The following is a 23,143-nucleotide window of genomic DNA, read 5'->3' on the forward strand; positions in this document are numbered from 1 at the left end:
ATGAGTGGTTAGAGGACAGATTTAAGGATGTAGGAGCATGTATCACTACAGGAAAATTAGAGACATGTGGAGAAAAAGACAACTACCTGCATGCATATCAAGAGCTCAGATGGAAAACCAGTCCTAAGCAAAGAATGGAAGGCAGAAAGGTGGAAGGAGTAAATAGAGGGTCTGTACAAGGGCAATGTACTTGCAGGCAGTATTATGGAGATGGAAGAAGACATAGATGAAGATGAAATGGAAGAGTTTGACAGAACACTGAAAGACCTAAGTCAAAACAATGCCCTGGGAGTAGACAACATTTCTTTAGAACTACTGATAGTCTAGGCAGAGCCAGCCATGACAAAACTCTACCATCTGGTGAGCAAGATGTATGAGACAGGTGAAATAGGCCCAGACTTCAAGAAGAGTATAATTATTCCAATCCCAAATAAAGCAGGTGTTGACAGGTGTTCTAATTACTGAACTATCTGTTTAATAAGTCACAGCTGCAAAATATTAACCATGATTTCTTTACAGATGAATGGAAAAACTGGTAGAAGCCGACCTCTGGGAAGATCAGTTTGAATCCCATAGAAATGTTGGAACAAGTAAGGCAATACTGACCTTAAGACTTATATTTGATGACAGGTTAAGGAAAGGCAAACTTACGTTTCTAGCATTTGTAGACTTAGAGAAAGTATTCAGTCTCTATATTGAGCAAGCAGTAAAGGTAACAAAAGAAAAAAATTGGAGTAGGAACTAAAATCCATGAAAAAGAAATAAAAAATTTCAGGTTTGCCGATGACTCTTTAATTCTGTCATGCACAGCAAATGACCTTTAAGAACGGTTGAATAGAATAGACAGTGTCTTGAAAGGAGGACATAAGATGAACATCAACAAAAGCAAAATGAGGATAACAAAATGTTGTTGAATTAAATCACGTGATACTGAGGGAATTTGGTTAAGAAATGAGACACTTAAGGTAGAAGATCACTTTTGCTATTTGGGGTGCAAAATAACTGATGATGATCAAAGTAGAGAGGATATAAAATGTAGACTGTCAATGGCAAGGAAAACATTTTTGAAGAAGAGAAATTTGTTAACATGGAGTATAGATTTAAGTGTCAGGAAGTCTTTCCTGAAAGTGTTTGGAGTGTTGCCATGTATGGGAGTGATACATGGACAATAAATAGCTTGGACAAGAAGAGAATAGAAGCTTTTGAAATGTGACTCTACAGAAGAATGCTGAAGATTTGATGGGTAGATCGCACAGCTAATGAGGTCCGGAGTAGAATTGGGGAGAAGAGGAATTTGTGGCACAATTTGACTAGAAGAAGGGATCGGGTAGGACATGTTCTGAGGCATCAAGGGGTCACCAATTTAGTATTAAAGAGTAGCGTGGAGGGTAAAAATCGGTTGAGGGAGACAGAGAGAGGAATACACTAAGCAGATTCAGAAGGATTTAGGTTGCAGTAGGTACTTGGGAGATGAAGAAGCTTGCACAGAATACAGTAGCATGGAGAGTTGCATCAAACCAGTCTCTGAACTGAAGACCACAACAACATTTACGGAAGATTAAGTTTCTGATTTTATTTTATTTCCACGTTATTGACAAACAAGCATTAATCACTTTGCAAAATACTGAATTTATTTTTGTCTGTTTGCTAAGGAAATTTGTCTTTGATTAATCTTTTCTGCATAGGTGGTAAATTTATTTGAAATGAAGTATTTTATTCCACACTGTTAGCTAGTTGCAACTGTTTGCTGAGTTTCAAGTAAACATTTCCATCTTTGGGCACATATGGCTTAATGCCATAATAAAGAACAGAAAATGAGATAATACAGTAATGGTACTCCAAGAAAAGAAGCATCCCAGAAGCCACACTGGAAAGCTTTAACAGAATTTTAAATATGTGCCTTCCATGAAAGACAATCTTTTTTGATCGCATGGCATGTTTTAATACTAGTCTAGTTCCTCCTGTAGACCTGACATTATTTCTTAAATTTGTGTGGTTTGCGTCTTAAATTTTCAGGATGCCATTCTTCAGTAAATTATAGACTGGCAACACAATGTGTTTTATCATTGTAACTCCCCATGAGGCTTTGTATTTACTCCTGGAATAGAGTATAAACTGCCACTTATAAAGTTTCTTGGTTTCACAAGTAACGTTATTAATTTTTATGCAGTTTGAAAAGTCATTAGAAGCTTATTGTTGTTCTTAGTACTGGTAAATACAAACACCTGTCTCTCTTTATTTTTACAAGAAATTTCTGTTCCTTCTTACGAGCTTTCTGCAGTCCCCCATTGCTGTGCGGATGTATACTTGATTGGAGATGATAAATAACAGTTTTGCAGAGTGCAAATAAATTAAAAAAAATCTATGTTAAAGTAACTACATAGCAATGTATTATGGTACTTTGAGTTGTAGGTTCTAGTTTTGAAACAAATGTTGTGCCAAGGACTGCTTTTTAATTTTGAATTCCTTCTCTGACTTAAGTAAAAACCCTAAGTACGATAACTCCATGTGACCCCTCCAAACAAAAAGCCATACTGTTGCACATGGTCACATAATGCCCCACTGCGCGTGAAATTCCAGACAGAAATGTGATGAAAGATGTATGGGCAGAGCAAACACCAAGCATGGGCTTGCAACGTCGTCATAGCTGCGCATGTGCAGTAACGCATGCCTTCTGGCACTTTCTAGCACCTGCTCAGATGAACTTATCTCCAACAAGTTGTGGGAGGATATTGCTAATGGCAGTTTGGGAAACATCAATTTCAAAGTAGATTTCATCTTATGCAAGATGAATTATGTTAACTGTAAGAATGTGTGATGAGTTTCTTAAATCAAAAAGCATGTGACTCTTTGATAATACTCAGAAAAATTTCATGCCCAGAAGACCGGACACTTACGCTGTCATTTAAAATTTTACTGGCACATTTGTGTTTGATATAACTTAAAGGGGTAACACATGACAAATATTATCTGTGAAAGGTTAGCTTTTCTTGTGCTATACTGTATGTGTATTAATATAAACCACAAACTTTTCCTATTTGTGTGTTTGCACTATTTAACAGTGATGTTGCTATTTGCTAACTACATTGAGCGTCCTATGCTCTGAATACGTGCTGTCAACTGCTGTGATTCTATAGCGGGATAATATGATGTGAACTATGCTTGGCTGACGAAAGCGCATCACAGAAACTAATGTGCTGTTTCTGGTGGAATTTGTATTTATACTTTCACAGTTTCGAAAATATGCTGTGTACATGTTGTTGCACATTAAAGATCTTTCCTGAACCCATTATTTTTTGCCGGGTTTTTATTTCGCGTTCTTTCATCCAAAAAGTGCTGGGAAGTTCTGTGCCAGTATATATTTGCTATTCAAAGGATTATTCAGCTTTACAATTTTGAGAGAAGCATACTGTCACTTAACACGGAAAAAAATGTGTTTTCACACGGGAAAATGTGCATGTTTTCACCCAGGAAAATTTGTATTTTTAACCAGCAAAAATCCGTATACAACCTTTAAACACATTTAAAGGTAGAAAGTACTAATCCTAGCTTTTGGGAGCAAACTGGGATTGGCTGTGAAAGAATGGGGCTGGGTTGGGGGGGGGGGGTGGGGAGAGAGAGAGAGAGAGAGAGAGAGAGAGAGAGAGAGAGAGAGAGAGAGAGAGTCTTTGATACCTTCCATTTGCTGTGTGTGCAAATGGACATAAAGATTAAACAGGTGTTGGGAAGTATAGGTCAGCAATAGTATGTTGGTAAGCTCTGTGTGTGCAAGTCAGTGAAATAATTGTGCAGAAATAAGGGAGAATTTGCTTGCAGGATGAAGATGGAAATCCACTGGAAACAGAGTATGGTCTTTCAGTTTACAAGGATCACCAAACATTAACAATTCAAGAGATGCCAGAGAAAGCTCCTGCAGGTATGTGGCTATCCGGAAGTTGCAGCATATTAAGTCATTACAAGCCACTGAAATTCTGTTTTGTTAGATATAAATACCTTAATATACCTATACTTTCATTGTGAAATTCATAATTTTTAATTTGCATTGTTTCATACAAAAAGAAACAGATATTCCCAATTAAAGTCCCCTGGTAGTTACTAGCTGTGTGTGTGTGTGTGTGTGTGTGTGTGTGTGTGTGTGTGTTAATATGTAGCTTAGAATTTTTAGGTAGATCAACATGCTGTAAATAAGAGGAAAATATAGTGACGTAAAAACAGCAGTGAAAACCAGCATTGCTCAAAGCATGGAGGCGAAGCCGACGTTTATTTTTTTCCTAAGCTGTATTCAGATTTTGAAAAAGGGATTGTGTTTTGCTAAACAAAAGGGGGCCTTGATAATGGAAAAAACAGTAGGTTGTTGGCAGATGATGCTTTTGTTTATTGTCTAGTAAAGTCACCAGAAGATCAAAGCAAACTGCAAAATGATTTAGAAAAGATCTGTATGGTGCAAAAATTGGCAATTGATCCTAAATAATGAAAAGTGTGGGATCATCCACGTGAGTGCTAAAAGGAATCTGTTAATCTTTGGTTACATAATAAATCGGCCAAATCTTCAGCCCATGAATAACCTAGGAATTACAATTGCGAACAACTTAAATTGGAAAGAACACATCGAAAATTTTATGGGGAAGGCGAACCTAAGACTGTATTTTATTGGCAGAACACTTAGACAATGCAACTGATCTACTAAAGAGACTGCCTGTTTTTGAAGTACTGCTACGTGGTGAGAGATCCGTATCATATAAGATTAACGGAGTACATCGAGAAAGTTCAAAGAAGAGCAGAATGTTTTGTATTATCAAGAAATAGTGGAGAGAGTGTCACTGACATGATAAAGGATTTGGGTTGTAAATCATTAAAACAAGGATGTTTTTCAATGTGGTAGAATCTTCCCATGAAATTTCAATCGCCAACTTTCTCTTCAGAATGCAAAAATATTTTAATGCCAACCTGCATAGGGAGAAACGATCATAATAAAAGAAGAGAAATCAGAGCTCGTGTAGAAGGATATAGGTGTTCTTTTATTCCGTGCGCTGTTCGAGATTGGAATAATAGAAAATTATTGTGAAGAAGGTTCTATAAACCCTGTGTTTGGCACTTATGTGATTAGCGTACTTAATTTGAGATGTAATTTCTTCTAGTGTTTAATGTTCCTGCATATTATAAATTTCTATGCATTTCTGTGTTACACAAAACACAAAAGTAAGAGTATGCATTGGTTATATCCGTTTTGTGGCATACATCGGCTATGGATTTAAACTGTTCCTCATAGTGAAGCTCTTGTTCTGGTACCTGAGACAAAACGAATATTTTCATCTAAAAACATAAAAACTTTCAGTTTACTTGGCTGTACGTTTATCCACTTGTAAATTGATCTCCTTTCCTTTTTTTACTTCTCCCCACACTCAGCGTTCATTGTTTCACTGCATTGTAATTTTTCATTGACATAAATATTACAGGAAGTATACGATCCGGGAAAAACTCGGGAATTTTTTCATCCGGGAGAAAACCGGAAAAAACCCGGGAATTTTTCGGAATTCCGGGAATTTTTCATTGTTTCAGCTTTCAGTTAAATTTTTGTAATTTTGACTTCAGAATTGATTCTCTAGCAAAGAATGTTATTGTATCCTGCTACTGGAGAATGATACTGCAGCAATAAAATATAAACGAGAGGGAAAAAAATAAAACTTTAGTGGCAAAGGAAATGTGCAGTTTACAACAACAAAAAACCGTGCACGCACAAGCGTCTGCAAATAGCAGAAATATGTCAAAGGCTGTAGGGCGCAGACTGTAATTCTTCGTAACAATAAACTGCTTGCTATGAGCATGACGTTCACATTAGGTTCGTTTGACCAATTGCCAGCGGTCTGTTGCGCATGCGCATTTGACTCGCATATTAAGCAGTACCTTCTCCCGCTACTTGAAGTTTGGCTGTTAGCTGTATCGGTAGTAGCGGCAAGCAGCCAGATGCAAAGGAGAAAAATTTTTCTCGCGCACCCTAGCTGCCAGATTCACGCTTGCACAGAGTTGTCTGAATTGTAGTGGGGAGGGGTTAACCTCCACGTGACCCGTGTTTAGGCTAGGCGCAAATTGAGACGTGTATAGCGCGTGCGGCGCGACGCAGCGCAGCGCGCATTTTTGTAACTTCACTGTTTAAAATGGGAAAGCGCAAATTGCGGCGACACGCGCCTGCGCCAGGTCGCGCGGCGTTGTGGTTGTGGCACAGTTTCTCGCGCCGCGCGTCGCGCGTGCCTCGCTAGCACCGTGGGAAATTTGAGGCAGGGAGCGGAAAAGTAGCCCGGCCATATGTTCAAATCGGAACGGCGCATATGAGCAGCCCATACGATAAATTTTGCCTTACTGTATACTAAATTTTATTGCCTTTGGGTAGTGTTTCGTTTTTCGTCATTTAAGCGCTCCATATTTCTTCGTTAGTACATTATACTTTTCTGTTATTTATATCTGTATAGTTTTGTTTTCCTTCTGTCAAGAAAAATGCATACTTCAGTAACTGGTGAGTCATTGGCCGCTGGAATTGTATCGTATGCCTCCGCGATGTTTTCAGATCGCAAAAAGGGACAACGGGTAGTGAATAAGGAAGCAAGGATTATTATAAAATCATGTGATTAAGAAGCAAGACAGGAAAGTAAAACAAGGTTATCTTCTAGCTGCCTAGTATGCTGGCGTATCTGTACGATCTGTTACAAAAATTTGGAAAGGAATAATCTCCACAGGTGTGACCTCTTTGTGCTCTTGGTAAAAAGTATCGAAGATCTGAAGCATAGAAGTCTCACTGTGGATATGGGTGTAATAATGTAATACGACACACTGTACTACATGCATGTGAACATTACATTTTCACTGCAAGCTAGAAACAGTTGAAAAGCAGTCACAAATAACAGTGTTTTAATTGGTTCGCCGTGATGAGAAAAAGCATTTCAATTGTTGCATGCACATTATCAGCATTAATAAACTAATTATACAACAGGCTATACAAATGAAGAAAATGGTCGGTATTATTACGAAAGTAGGAATATCCTAAAAGACTGTCATGATTAGATATATTTAATTTGTTGAAATGTACTGCTGACAAAGGCAGATCTACCTTCATGACAATGTTTTTCAAACTCCAACTCACAAGGCGTGCATGGCTAGCTAGAGCATTTCTGTCACGCGCATTATCCTCTGCTGCTGACAATACACTGACCATTGTGTTGTGCGACAGATCAACTGTTTACTTTTCTCAATACCAAAACGGGGATTCCACCAAAATTCCAACAGAATTGGCAATCTATTTTTCTGTGAGTTGTTAACCTTTTCTCATTTGAAGGAGCATCACCGTTTGTGAGTAACGGCCACATTTCTCTTGGTGACTGGTTTAATTGTACTTCCTTTGTCACAGTGTAATTTGCCAAACTCATCCCACAGCAGCTATTGTGACAGAATTCCGAAACGGAGTGCCTCATTAAACAAGTAATTGGCACAGAGCTCAATAACTTAGAAAAACCTCATAGTGTAGGTTTGCAGTAATATAAAAGAAGAAATTTCATGTTCATTTTCATACTAGGATTGTTTCGCTAGCTGTCGATAACTTTTAAAAATTACAGTCACTGGAGTGAAAGAAATAAAAAGGGAAGTGTAAGTACTGATATATTGCCATAGATGAGAAAGTTCCGTGTGTTTAAGAATTGGCAAAACACTCTCCTCCTTGTGTACTATCATTCGCCAAACTTTCGTTTCGATGTCTCGAGCGGTTTAGGAGATATGAGAGATGTTGCGAGTATTTCATTCTCGCGGACGTGAGATCGGAAGTGAGCGCGCTACATAGGATCCATTTTCTCGAGATCGGAGGCAGATAGAGACCTCCTCCCAAGTCTAAACAAAAATTCAGTATGTTAGCTAAATTTCATACGCAGCAACGTATGGTGTAATACTCACCAAACGCAAAATCACAGCGACCACCAATTTTCGTTGCAAACTTTTTGAGTTCTGCGTAGTGTCTGACTAAAATGTGTACATCGCAATAAGAATGGTCATTAGCGAGATGATGGGCACTTCGCCACGAAGATGACATATAAAACCACAAGTAAGGCAAAAATCAAATATTTTCAGTGAATAGTTTCAGTTAAATCATTTGAGATAGGTAACAGGTTGCGCGCGCTTCGGTTCTGTCTGCGCAGAGCGTCGCCAGTCGGCGCGTGCGAAGTATGGCGTACACGTCCCAACATGCGCTGGACCCGCGCGACTCGTGCGGCACGTGCGTGTTGCGCTGTTGTGTCGTGTCACGTCACACGTGCAATACACGTCTCAGTTTGCGCCTAGCCTTACTTCAAGTGTTTTCACTGCTTCTCTTCGTGTACAGCTCCCACGTCAAATGAAAACAAAACGGATTTCTGTGGCCGGGAGCTATCAAGTGAATTAAAATACGTTTACATAATTACGGATGGCAAAAATATATTATTAATTTACGTTTTCTGATTTTATTTTATTTCCAAGTTAGCAACAGTCAAGTATTAATCGCCTTGCACAACAGTGAAGTTATTTTTGCAAGTTTTCTAAAGAAATTTGGCTTTATTAATTTTCCGCCGTGGCAGTCATTTTATTTGAAACGAAGTGTTTCATTCTAAAGTATTGGCTAGTTCCAACTGTTTGCTGAATTTCAAGTGCACGTTATCATCTTCTGCCATATATTGCATTATGCCATAATAAAGAATCAAAAATGAGATCGTAGAGTACTGGTACTCCAAGAAAATTTACATCCCAAAAACCACACTGATAAGCTTAATATCAGATGGGACCTACTTCATTCTGAATCTGGAAAAAGCCAATTTGCACTTCAAGCCGAATTATGCATTTTAGTATGGTTTACGAAATTCCGATGCTCTTTGGCGTATCCTCTGATGCACTGTTTCTTTTATGGTGCAATGTAAGCTAGTGCTTTATACACACGGACATACGGGCTTCCTACAGCACTGCAGTTGCACACGCACAATAATGTGTTTTCTGGCGCTCTCTGGCAACTGGTAAATTGAACCCATTTCTAACAGTCTCCGGGTAGTATTGCGAACGGTAGTTAGAAAAGCGTTACATTCAAAGTAATTTCTTTTTACGCAAGATGAATTATGTTGCATGTAAGAAAGTGGGATGGATATCTAAATCACAGAGCGTTTGAAACTGAACAGTTTGAGGACCAGCCACTTACAAGAATTTGGAACCCAGACATTTATGTCATAATTTTAAATTTACTGGCACATTTGTGTGATGTGTCTTAAAGTATAATACACGCAAAAAAAGACCAATATTACATGTGAAAGCTTAGCTTCTGTTGTAGCGTGTTTATCTTAGAGACTAACATATGTGAAAGCGTAGCTTTTCTTGTAGATATACGGTACAGTGTACATTAATGTAAACCGTTAACTTTTCCTCTTGCGTGTTCGCGCAATGTGACCAGTGATCTTGCTATTGGCTGACTATAACATGTGTCCTATGCTCTGAATAGCTGCTGTCATCGGCTGACGAGATCTCGTGGCTTGAGATATGACTCGCTTACAAAAGGACATCGCAACCTCTGTTTCAACGCTCCGGAAACTAACGCGTTGTGTTTGGTGCAATTCGAATTTATACTTTCGTAATACGAAAATATGCAACATATATGTTGCTGCAAATCAAAGGTCTTTCCAAAACTTCTTTTTTTATTTATTTTTTATTAAAAGTCTCTCCAAACTTCTTTGTTCAGTCTTTTCTTTGTTTTTTTCGGGAAGTTCTATGCGATTGTATAAAACGTTAACCATTCAAAGGATTGATAAGTTTTACAGTTCCGAGGGAAAATCTATGGAAAACCTACTGTCACTTAGCACAGAAAAAGTGTATTGTCGCCCGGGAAAAAGCATATTTTTTAAACGGGATATCCGGGAGAAATCTGGGAATTTTTTTCCTTGTCCCCGTATACACCCTGTATTAATGCTGTCAAGCTTTTCCAGTTTTTAATATTGCACACTGAGGTCTGTCCTGCTAGCAGTTACAAATCAGGCAGTTATGACACAACACAGTAGTGGTTGCAGAATTATTTGATTTCTATTTTCTTCATCTGCCCAAATATTTTGAACCCTTTTTCCTTCACCTCAATTTCTTTCTGAATTCAAAATGAATGTTCGTAAGATCCTTTCGATTATCTAGCACTGTGCATTATTGATGCATGGATGTTTAGAGCCATTTATTGTATTATTCAGGGTGAGGCAGTTTGCTGGAATAGTACTGACGGGGGGGAAAAAAAACAAGTAATAGAAAATTGTTATGAGTAAGATGTAACACCTATTTTAGATAGGTTTCTGAGAGTGAGACAGTTGAAATTAATATGTAGTCTTCAGTTAATCATCTGTGCATAGAGTAGTCCGATGTGATAAAACTTTAAGAAGAAATGAGTCAGCTGTTAGCCAAACAAAGGCTCAGTTCTTTTCCGCATAAAAACTCTGACTGGGTTGAAATACCACACAGATAGAAGTTCAAACACTCAAAAATCACCGGTGAATGAAAACAACTAGCAGTTGACAGTTAAAAACAAATTTAAGTTCTTTATGTAAGTGAAGAGACCGAACTGCTAAGCGAAAATAAAATGATCATTTCAGTAGAATCGTGAAACAGTCAAAATCAAATGTTAGGAGAATCAGTGATGTTGAGAAACGGGGCATACCATCCAGTGCATGTGATTGTGGAAGTAAGGTCAAAGACTATGTCGAAAGAAAGTAAAGTAGCATAAATACAAATGTAGTGTATAATTTTAGCAGACAGTCATTGCAAAAACATGAAAAGGCTTTTCAAAGAACGTAGTATTTGTTGCACAACAGATATTGTTAAGCCAGGAGTAACAAAGAAAAATAATATTGTGTCTACATGCTTAAATGTTAGAAATAATCATTAGGTGGTGTATGTATATCTGTTTCAAAAGGAAGTTGCTAGAATGTAATAAGAGAATAAAACAAATGTGTTTTTCATTCAGAAAATACAGCATAAACCAGACACATGCCGTCATACCAGGCACAGAAGGCTTGTGAATTATGAAAAAAGTACTTTATATGTAAAAAGGTAAATGGAACCATTACAAACAGAGCAAGAGTGAATAGTGTTATTCCACATGTCAGAGCAGCATTGTCAGCATAAAAATTTCTTGTAGACTGAAAGGGGAACTTCACGCAGCAGCTAGTAAATGAAATAATCTTCATAAGATTAGACATTTCAAACTGCACAGTAGAATTCTTAACAAGAGATACAGGCTTCAAAAAGCATGTTCTTAGAAGCAGAAATGGATAACTCTAGCAATAAAATAAAAACTATCTGGAATTTCATAAAGAAGGAAATTGGGTAAAGTGCATTTTGTAGAGAAAATATCCAGATAAAAAAAAAGGATCATTTTGCATTTATGTGACTGTTCCACCAGTTCGTGGTAGAATATTTTATACATTATGAAGACACACACAATGCTGGTGTAATATTCTACATAGTTATTATTTTCTTTTACAAACCAGTTTTCAGCTATTATACACCATCAGGTGCATATGTATCAGTTTGTAAAATAAAATTATAGATATTGCAGAATATTACATCAGTGACATACGTGTTTTCATTTATAAAGAGGATCATCATCTTAGTGGTCGAGAAACAGTTAATGATAAATTCAACAGACCTCTATTAACAGTAACAGAGATAATAGTATCACAATGCTCCATAAATCAAGCATTGAATTTTCTGCAAGCTAGTGTACCTAGCACAGTGCAACAAATCCAAGCAAGCACTTTCACTGTACAGGAAGTTTAAAGAATCATTAGTTCTGAAAAGTAAAAATTTTTGTGGGGGTTAACTACATATAGTAACTTATTAAAATACTACTACAGCCATGTGAGTAAAATTCTTTGACATATTTTTTAGGCAAAGCATCATTCCTGAATGATTCAGGCCTGCAGTAGTAAAACCACTGTATGAGAATGGAGATAAGGCAAGTAGCCAATCTCACAACTCACAATTTTTTCCAAGATTTTGAGAAACTAATGCATGCCAGGATTGTTAAGCATCTTAATGACCATAATATCAGGGCAACCTATAAAAAGGAAGTTTGACTGCGTCAGTCGCCAAATACTTTCACATAAAGATACAGATGTACGAGGGCAGTTCAATAAGTAATGCAACACATTTTTTTTCTCGGCCAATTTTGGTTGAAAAAACCGGAAATCTCTTGTGGAATATTTTCAAACATTCCCGCTTCGTCTCGTATAGTTTCATTGACTTCCGACAGGTGGCAGCGCTGTATGGAGCAGTTAAAATGGCGTCTGTAACGGATGTGCGTTGCAAACAATGGGCAGTGATCGAGTTTTTTTTGGCGGAAAAACAGGGCATCTCAGATATTCATAGGCGCTTGCAGAATGTCTACGGTGATCTGGCAGTGGACAAAAGCACGGTGAGTCATTGGGCAAAGCGTGTGTCATCATCGCCGCAATGTCAAGCAAGACTGTCTGATCTCCCGCGTGCGGGCCGGCCGTGCACAGCTGTGACTCCTGCAATGGCGGAGCGTGCGAACACACTTGTTCGAGATGATCGGCGGATCACCATCAAACAACTCTGTGCTCAACTTGACATCTCTGTTGGTAGTGCTGTCACAATTGTTCACCAGTTGGGATATTCAAAGGTTTGTTCCCGCTGGGTCCCTCGTTGTCTAACCGAACACCATAAAGAGCAAAGGAGAACGATCTGTGCGGAATTGCTTGCTCGTCATGTGGCTGAGGGTGACAATTTCTTGTCAAAGATTGTTACAGGCGATGAAACATGGGTTCATCACTTCGAACCTGAAACAAAACGGCAATCAATGGAGTGGTGCCACACCCACTCCCCTACCAAGAAAAAGTTTAAAGCCATACCCTCAGCCGGTAAAGTCATGGTTACAGTCTTCTGGGATGCTGAAAGGGTTATTCTGTTCGATGTCCTTCCCCATGGTCAAACGATCAACTCTGAAGTGTATTGTGCTACTCTTCATAAATTGAAGAAACGACTTCAGCGTGTTCGTAGGCACAAAAATCTGAACGAACTTCTCCTTCTTCATGACAACGCAAGACCTCACACAGGTCTTCGCACCCGAGAGGAGCTCACAAAACTTCAGTGGACTGTTCTTCCTCATACACCCTACAGCCCCGATCTCGCACCGTCGGATTTCCACATGTTTGGCCCAATCCGTGGGAGGCACTACGCGGATGATGAAGAAGTTATTGATGCAGTACGACGTTGGCTCCGACATCGACCAGTGGAATGGTACCGTGCAGGCATACAGGCCCTCATTTCAAGGTGGCGTAAGGCCGTAGCATTGAATGGAGATTACGTTGAAAAATAGTGTTGTGTAGCTAAAAGATTGGGGAATAACCTGGTGTATTTCAATGCTGAATAAAACAACCCCTGTTTCAGAAAAAAAATGTGTTGCATTACTTATTGAACTGCCCTCGTAGATATAATTGCTGCAACAGGGGATTGGCTTTATTTGTACATTTCTGATAGAAAGCAAAGTTGTGTGGGATAGTCCAGATGGTGTCTCCGCATGTCAGAATGGGGTACCATTCATGTAGAGTGGCTCAGGGTTTAGTTCTGGGCCACCTGCTTTTTATTATATTTATTAATGATCTACCTCTTTGTTCAGAATAAGTTCACCATCTTTACTGATGATACTAGATGAACTTGAGGTGTGAGCTAATAAGGGATATTGTGAACTGGTTTAGCACAAATAATCTTTCTCTTAATTACATTCATTTTCACACAGCTTCTAAAGATAAAGAAATAGGGCAAAAACTATGTGACCAGCAGATAACTATGATGGATATAGGTACTCGAGAATACCTGGGCATACATATTGATATAGGGAAAAAACTGGCCAGACCACACCATCAATTTGTGCAAAAGACTGTTCTGCAACTTATGCTTTACACATCATTCGCTCTTGTAGAGATACAAAAATTATTAAGTCAGCTTATTATGGTTATTTTTATGCCATTGTGGCATGTAGAATCACATTTGGAGATATCGGCAATGGACTAGAAAAGTGCTATGTACGTAGAGAAGATTCATAAGAATCATAAGTGGAGTCTACCTTAGAGCCATAGTCAAATTATTATTATTATTATTATTTCTATTTTTCTCAGACCTTAGGTCTGGTTAAAAATGGAAAGTGACGCGGACTTTCATCAAGCGTGACTTCCTTTTAACTGTACGGTATATGTTACATTGCATTTAGGAACCTTCGGGTAATTGAACAAGTATCAATAATTACAGATTCCTGTAGTTGTATATATACGTTTGGATGTAGCTGTATTTCGTTGATGTACTGGTGGATATTGTGTGGTATGACTCCTGTAGTTGATAGTATAATTGGTATAATGTCAACTTTATCATGATGCCACATGTCCTTGACTTCCTCAGCCAGTTGGATGTATTTTTCAATTTTTTCTCCTGTTTTCTTCTGTATATTTGTTGTATTGGGTATGGATATTTCGATTAGTTGTGTTAATTTCTTCTTTTTATTGGTGAGTATGATGCCAGGTTTGTTATGTGGTGTTATAATTTGTATTCATCATTCTCCAGTACATTTTGTGGTGCATACTTGTATGTGGGAACGTGTTGTTTTATTAGTTTATGTTGTATGGCAAGTTGTCGATGTATTATTTTTGCTACATTGTCATGTCTTCTGGGGTATTCTGTATTTGCTAGTATTGTACATCTGCTTGTGATTTGATCTACTGTTTCTATTTGTTGTTTGCAAAGTCTGCATTTATCTGTTGTGGTATTGGGATCTTTAATAATATGCTTGCTGTAATATCTGGTGTTTGTTTGCTCCTGTATTGCAATCATGAATCCTTCCATCTCACTGTATATATTGCCTTTTCTTAGCCACGTGTTGGATGCGTCTTGATCTATGTGTGGCTGTGTTAGATGATACGGGTGCTTGCCATGTAGTGTTTTCTTTTTCCAATTTGCTTTTTTCGTATCTATTGGTGTTATGTGATGTAAAGGGTTGTAGAGGTTGTTATGAAATTGTAGTGGTGTAGCCGATGTATTTATATGAGTGATTGCTTTGTGTATTTTGCTAGTTCCTGCTCGTTCGATAAAGAATTTTCTTAAATTGTCTACCTGTCCATAATGTAGGTTTTTTTTATGTCGATAAATCCCCTTCCTCCTTCCTTTCTGCTTAATGTGAATCTTTCTGTTGCTGAATGTATGTGATGTATTCTATATTTGTGGCATTGTGATCGTTAAGTGTATTGAGTGCTTCTAGGTCTGTGTTATTCCATTTCACTACTCCAAATGAGTAGGTCAGTATTGGTATAGCATAAGTATTTATAGTTTTTGTCTTGTTTCTTGCTGTCAATTCTTTTTTCAGTATTTTTGTTAGTCTTTGTCTATATTTTTCTTTTAGTTCTTTAATATTTGTATTATCTATTCCTATTTTTTGTCTGTATCCTAGATATTTATAGGCATGTGGTTTTTTCCATCACTTCTATGCAGTCGTTGTGGTTATCCAATATGTAATCTTCTTGTTTAGTGTGTTTTCCCTTGACTATGCTATTTTTCTTACATTTGTCTGTTCCAAAAGCCATATTTATATCATTGCTGAATACTTCTGTTATCTTTAGTAATTGGTTGAGTTGTTGATTTGTTGCTGCCAGTAGTTTTAGATCATCCATGTATAGCAAATGTGTGATTTTGTGTGGGTATGTTCCAGTAATATTGTATCCATAATTTGTATTATTTAGCATGTTGGATAGTGGGTTCAGAGCAAGGCAGAACCAGAAAGGACTTAATGAGTCTCCTTGGTATATTCCACGCTTAATCTGTATTGGCTGTGATGTGATATTATTTGAATTTGTTTGGATATTAAGTGTGGTTTTCCAATTTTTCATTACTATGTTTAGGGACTGTATCAATTGAGGATCTACTTTGTCTATTTCCAATATTTGTAGTAACCATGAGTGGGGTACACTACCAAAAGCTTTTTGGTAATCAATGTATGCGTAGTGTAGCGACCTTTGTTTAGTTTTAGCTTGATATGTCACCTCTGCATGTATTACCAGTTGCTCTTTACATCCTCGTGCTCCTTTGCAACAGCCTTTTTGTCCTTCATTTATAATTTTGTTCTGTGTGTATGTGTCATTAATTTCTGTGTAATGACTGAAGTTAATATTTTGTATATTGTTGGTAGGCATGTTATGGGGCGATATTTAGCTGGGTTTGCTTGTCTGCTTGATCTTTAGGTTTCAGATAAGTTATTCCATGTGTAAGTGTATCAGGGAATGTGTATGGGTCTGCAATGTAACTGTTAAATAATTTAGTTAGCTGTGAATGTGTTGAGGTGAACTTCTGTAGCCAGAAATTTGCTATTTTATCTTTTCCAGGGGCTTTCCAATTGTGAATAGAATTAATTGCTTGGGTGGCTTCATGTTGCAAAATTATCACTTCAGGCATTTGTGGTATCATCTTGTATGTGTCTGTTTCTGCTTGTATCCACCGTGCATGCCTGTTATGTTGTACCGGGTTTGACCATATGTTGCTCCAGAAGTGTTCCATGTCTGTTATGTTTGGTGGATTGTCTATTTTAATGTGTGTGTTATCTATTGTCTGGTAAAATTTCTTTTGGTTTGTGTTGAATGCTTGGTTTTGTTTCCTTCTATTTTCACTTTTTTTGTATCTTCTAAGTTGTTGCCCAATGCTTGTAATTTCTGCTTCTTTTCATCTAATTGCTCTATCGCTTCTTGTTGTGAGATTTTACCTAACCTTTTTCGTTTTTTGTCTGACATTTCATTTCTTATAAATTGTGTTAGATGTCCGATGTCTTTTCTCAGTTTTTCTATTCTGGTCTGTAGCCTGTGTTGCCATGCTGGTTTTGTGGGTTTCTACTGTGTGTTGGTTGGTTCTGATCTCTGCCTAGTGTGTATATTTAGTGTAGTGAGTGCTCCTATATAAACCAGTAGTTGTAACTCTTCCGTAGTTGTATTTTCATTTATTTTGTACCGAGCGAGGTGGCGCAGTGGTTAGCACACTGGACTCGCATTCGGGAGGACGACGGTTCAATCCCGTCTCCGGCCATCCTGATTTAGGTTTTCCGTGATTTCCCTAAATCGTTTCAGGCAAATGCCGGGATGGTTCCTTTGAAAGGGCACGGCCGATTTCCTTCCCAATACTTCCCTAACCTGAGCTTGCGCTCCGTCTCTAATGACCTCGTTGTCGACGGGACGTTAAACACTAACCACCACCACCACCACCACCACCACCACCATCTATTTTGTTGTGTATGATTGTGTTGATAGTTGTTTCGACTTGTGGGTTATTTGGTGGTCTATGCAAGAATGGTCTAATGTCTGTATTTGTGTCTTTGTATTCTATATATGTCAGCTGAAATTTTTCTTCTATATATAACATGTGTGTTACTTCGTGTTCTATTTGTGCTTGTTCTGGTGGCTGTCTCAAGATTTCGTTTTCTTCTGATTGTTTAATTGATGCGTGTTGTTCTTTGTTGGTTTGCTCTGGGATGTTTGAGTCCATTACTGTATTTTCCTTTTCTTCTGATTGCACATTATTTTGTTCCAGTATTTGTTGTACTTGTTGTTTGATGTTTTCTAATTCTGACTGGGGTATCTTGTTATTTTTTATTATTACACGGATCTGATCAGCTAGTCGTTGTTCTGTTAAAAATTTTAATTCTGGGTATCTGGTAATAAATGTTGTGTATACTTGTGATCTGTATCCAGTTGTGTTGGTTCCTAAGTTTGTTGCTTGGTAATAACAGAACATGAGGTGTCTGTTAACTTCATCTGACCATCTCATCCTCTGTCTTTGTTTTCCTTCTAGAGTGGTTGCAGGAAGCATACTCTGCAAAACACCTTTATTTGGGTTTAAATCATTTTCCGTGTGGCTAGCAGTGTCGTTACCATTGTGGAAGGGGCATAGGGTTCAAGCGTCGTCCCCGACCATGTCAGTGCTTGTCCGAGGCTTCATTAGTTCTGTCCTGAACCAACTAATCACACTAAAAGGGGGCTTAGCCCTATTAGTGGTTTGTTCTTTTCATCACCTTTTACGACTGGCATTATTATTATTATTATTTTAAGAAACTTGAAATCCTCACATCCTCAAAGGGCACGCAAACCTCAGTATGGTACAGAAATTGGACCGTTTTAGCGATTTTAAGATTTTTAATTTTTTATATATATATATATATATATATATATATATATATATATATATATATATATATATATATATATATATATATATATATATATATATATATAAAAACAAAGATGATGTGACTTACCAAATGAAAGTGCTGGCAGGTCGACAGACACACAGACATACACACAAAATTCAACCTTTCGCAACAAACTGTTGCCTCATCAGGAAAGAGGGAAGGAGAGGGAAAGACGAAAGGATGTGGGTTTTAAGGGAGAGGGTAAGGAGTCATTCCAATCCCGGGAGCGGAAAGACTTACCTCGCTTGCGCACACACACACACACACACACACACACACACACACATATATCCATCCACACATATACAGACACAAGCAGACATATTTAAAGACAAAGAGTTTGGGCAGAGATGTCAGTCGAGGCAGAAGTGCAGAGGCAAAGAAGTTGTTGAATGACAGGTGAGGTATGAGTGGCGGCAACTTGAAATTAGCAGAGATTGAGGCCTGGTGGATAACGGGAAGAGAGGATATATTGAAGAGCAAGTTCCCATCTCCGGAGTTCGGATAGGTTGGTGTTAGTGGGAAGTATCCAGATAACCCGGACGGTGTAACACTGTGCCAAGATGTGCTGGCCGTGCACCAAGGCATGTTTAGCCACAGGGTGATCCTCATTACCAACAAACACTGTCTGCCTGTGTCCATTCATGCGAATGGACAGTTTGTTGCTGGTCATTCCCACATAGAATGCGTCACACTGTAGGCAGGTCAGTTGGTAGATCACGTGGGTGCTTTCACACGTGGCTCTGCCTTTGATCGTGTACACCTTCCGGGTTACAGGATTGGAGTAGGTGGTGGTGGGAGGGTGCAGGGGACAGGTTTTACACCGGGGGCGGTTACAAGGGTAGGAGCCAGAGGGTAGGGAAGGTGGTTTGGGGATTTCATAGGAATGAACTAAGAGGTTATGAAGGTTAGATGGACGGCGGAAAGACACTCTTTGTGGAGTGGGGAGGATTTCATGAAGGATGGATCTCATTTCAGGGCAGGATTTGAGGGAGTCGTATCCCTGCTGGAGAGCCACATTCAGAATCTGATCCAGTCCCGGGAAGTATCCTGTCACAAGTGGGGCACTTTCGTGGTTCTTCTGTGGGAGGTTCTGGGTTTGAGAGGATGAGGAAGTGGCTCTGGTTATTTGCTTCTGTACCAGGTCGGGAGGGTAGTTGCGGGATGCGAAAGCTGTTGTCAGGTTGTTGGGGTAATGCTTCAGGGATTCCGGACTGGAGCAGATTCGTTTGCCACGAAGACCTAGGCTGTAGGGAAGGGACCGTTTGATGTGGAATGGGTGGCAGCTGTCGTAATGGAGGTACTGTTGCTTGTTGGTGGGTTTGATGTGGACGGACGTGTGAAGCTGGTCATTGGACAGGTGGAGGTCAACGTCAAGGAAAGTGGCATGGGATTTGGAGTAGGACCAGGTGAATCTGATGGAACCAAAGGAGTTGAGGTTGGAGAGGAAATTCTGGAGTTCTTCTTCACTGTGAGTCCAGATCATGAAGATGTCATCAATAAATCTGTACCAAACTTTGGGTTGGCAGGCCTGGGTAACCAAGAAGGCTTCCTCTAAGTGACCCATGAATAGGTTGGCGTACGAAGGGGCCATCCGGTTACCCATGGCTGTTCCCTTTAATTGTTGGTATGTCTGGCCTTCAAAAGTGAAGAAGTTGTGGGTCAGGATGAAGCTGGCTAAGGCAATGAGGAAAGAGGTTTTAGGTAGGGTGGCAGGTGACCGGCGTGAAAGGAAGTGCTCCATCGCAGTGAGGCCCTGGACGTGCGGGATATTTGTGTATAAGGAAGTGGCATCAATGGTTACAAGGATGGTTTCTGGGAGTAACGGATTGGGTAAGGATTCCAGGCGTTCGAGAAAGTGGTTGGTGTCTTTGATGAAGGATGGGAGACTGCACGTAATGGGTTGAAGGTGTTGATCTACATAGGCAGAGATACGTTCTGTGGGGGCTTGGTAACCAGCTACAATGGGGCGGCCGGGATGATTGGGTTTGTGGATTTTAGGAAGAAGGTAGACGGTAGGGGTGCGGGGTGTCGATGGGGTCAGGAGGTTGATGGAGTCAGGTGAAAGGTTTTGTAGGGGGCCTAAGGTTCTGAGGATTCCTTGAAGCTCCGCCTGGACATCAGGAATGGGATTACCTTGGCGAACTTTGTATGTGGTGTTGTCTGAAAGCTGACGCAGTCCCTCAGCCACATACTCCCGACGATCAAGTACCACGGTCGTTGAACCCTTGTCCGCCGGAAGAACGACGATGGATCGGTCAGCCTTCAGATCACGGATAGCCTAGGCTTCAGCAGTGGTGATGTTGGGAGTAGTATTAAGGTTTTTTAAGAAGGACTGAGAGGCAAGGCTGGAAGTCAGAAATTCCTGGAAGGTTTGGAGAGGGTGATTTTGAGGAAGAGGAGGTGGGTCCCGCTGTGACGGAGGACGGAACTGTTCCAGGCAGGGTTCAATTTGGATAGTGTCTTGGGGATTTGGATCATTAGGGGTAGGATTAGGATCATTTTTCTTCGTGGCAAAGTGATACTTCCAGCAGAGAGTACGAGTGTAGGACAGTAAATCTTTGACGAGGGCTGTTTGGTTGAATCTGGGAGTGGGGCTGAAGGTGAGGCCTTTGGATAGGACAGAGGTTTCGGATTGGGAGAGAGGTTTGGAGGAAAGGTTAACTACTGAATTAGGGTGTTGTGGTGCCAGATTGTGTTGATTGGAATTTTGAGGTTTTGGAGGGAGTGGAGCTGGATACTTTCCGGGACTGCATCAGATTCTGAATGTGGCTCTCCAGCAGGGATACGACTCCCTCAAATCCTGCCCTGAAATGAGATCCATCCTTCATGAAATCCTCCCCACTCCACCAAGAGTGTCTTTCCGCAGTCCACCTAACCTTCGTAACCTCTTAGTTCATCCCTATGAAATCCCCAAACCACCTTCCCTACCCTCTGGCTCCTACCCTTGTAACCGCCCCCGGTGTAAAACCTGTCCCATGCACCCTCCCACCACCACCTACTCCAGTCCTGTAACCCGGAAGGTGTACACGATCAAAGGCAGAGCCACGTGTGAAAGCACCCACGTGATTTACCAACTGACCTGCTTACACTGTGAAGCTTTCTATGTGGGCAAACTGTCCATTCGCATGAATGGACACAGGCAGACAGTGTTTGTTGGTAATGAGGATCACCCTGTGGCTAAACATGCCTTGGTGCACGGCCAGCACATCTTAGCACAGTGTTGCACCGTCCAGGTTATCTGGATACTTCCCACTAACACCAACCTATCCGAACTCCGGAGATGGGAACTTGCTCTTCAATATATCCTCTCTTCCCGTTATCCACCAGGCCTCAATCTCCGCTAATTTCAAGTTGCCGCCACTCATACCTCACCTGTCATTCAACAACATCTTTGCCTCTGCACTTCTGCCTCGACTGACATCTCTGCCCAAACTCTTTGTCTTTAAATATGTCTGCTTTTGTCTGTATATGTGTGTGTGTGTGTGTGTGTGTGTGTGTGTGTGTGTGTGTGTGTGTGTGTGTGTTCGCGCGCTGCGCGCGAGAGTGTATACCCGTCCTTTTTTTCCCCCTAAGGTAAGTCTTTCCGCTCCCGGGATTGGAATGACTCCTTACCCTCTCCCTTAAAACCCACATCCTTTCGTCTTTCCCTCTCCTTCCCTCTTTCCTGATGAGGCAACAGTTTGTTGCGAAAGCTTGAATTTTGTGTGTTTGTGTGTCTATCGACCTGCCAGCGCTTTGCTTGGTAAGTCACATCATCTTTGTTTTTAGATATATTTTTCCCACGTGGAATGTTTCTCTCTATTATATATATATCCCTGGCCTCAACCTCCGCTAATTTCAAGTTGCCGCCGCTCATACCTCACCTGTCTTTCAACAACATCTTTGCCTCTGTACTTCTGCTTCGACTGACATCTCTTCCGAAACTCTTTGCCTTTACAAATGTCTGCTTGTGTATGTGTGGTTGGATATGGGTGTCTGTGCGAGTGTATACCTGTCCTTTTTTTCCCCCTAACGTCTTTCCGCTCCCGGGATTGGAATTACTCCTTACCCTCTCCCTTAAAACCCACATCCTTTCGTCTAACGTATACAGAGAAGGGCAGCACAAATGGTCACAGGTTTGTGTAATCTTTGGGAATGTGTCACAGAGATATTGAAGGAACTGAACTGGAAAACTCTTGAAGATAGACATAAACTATGCCAAGAAAGTCTATTAATGAAGTTTCAAGAACCAACTTTAAATTATTGCTCTAGGAATAAGCTACAACCCACTATGTATCGCTCACATATTGATTTTTAGGATAAGATTAGAATAATTACTGCACACACAGAGGCATTCAAATAATCATTCTTCCCACGCTCCATACTAAATCAAACAGGAAGAAGTCCTAATTACTGGTACAATGGTATGTACCCTCTGCCATGCACCTCATGGTTTGTAGAGTAATGATGTAGGTGTATAAACATTGTGTATTGCTGTAAATCTACAAAATTTGAGATGTGCATAGAAGATTCCACTTCAGCAATAAAGGTACTAAGAGAAGACATCTTTTGTCAGGTATCCATATAAGTGTTAAAAAGACTGAATAATCTACAAAACCACTTACTGTGTTACTGTGCAAAAGGTACACAGAGTGATTGAAAGAGTCAATACTATTTATGATCTAAGTTTGCCAGTGTCATGGTTTCATTCTAGCTGCCTCATGATTGGTTTCCTGACATTTGATGGACCCTGTTTCGTACCATTCTCACTGCATGAAAGAATTTTAAGTGTGAACTGCCAGATTGACAGTCAGTGTTATTAGTCTAGTTATGCTTGAAAAAATGGGATTTATGCAGAAACCCAGGCACAGCATACTGATTTCATATCTACATATA

At 39.8% G+C, this 23,143-nt stretch overlaps 1 protein-coding gene across 1 annotated transcript in view; it reads left to right on the top strand.

Moving 5' to 3' along the window:
* The window catches only part of LOC124711191 (zygotic DNA replication licensing factor mcm3), a 119,232-nt gene that overhangs the window by 43,973 nt on the left and 52,116 nt on the right, over positions 1-23,143 (top strand). Inside the window, exon 5 of the mRNA XM_047241124.1 lies at positions 3,817-3,916. Within this exon, the coding sequence (XP_047097080.1) occupies positions 3,817-3,916 (100 nt within the window). The remainder of the gene's footprint in view (positions 1-3,816; positions 3,917-23,143) is intronic.

Source organism: Schistocerca piceifrons, chromosome 1, assembly GCF_021461385.2.
Source record: "Schistocerca piceifrons isolate TAMUIC-IGC-003096 chromosome 1, iqSchPice1.1, whole genome shotgun sequence".
Lineage (NCBI taxonomy): Eukaryota > Metazoa > Arthropoda > Insecta > Orthoptera > Acrididae > Schistocerca > Schistocerca piceifrons.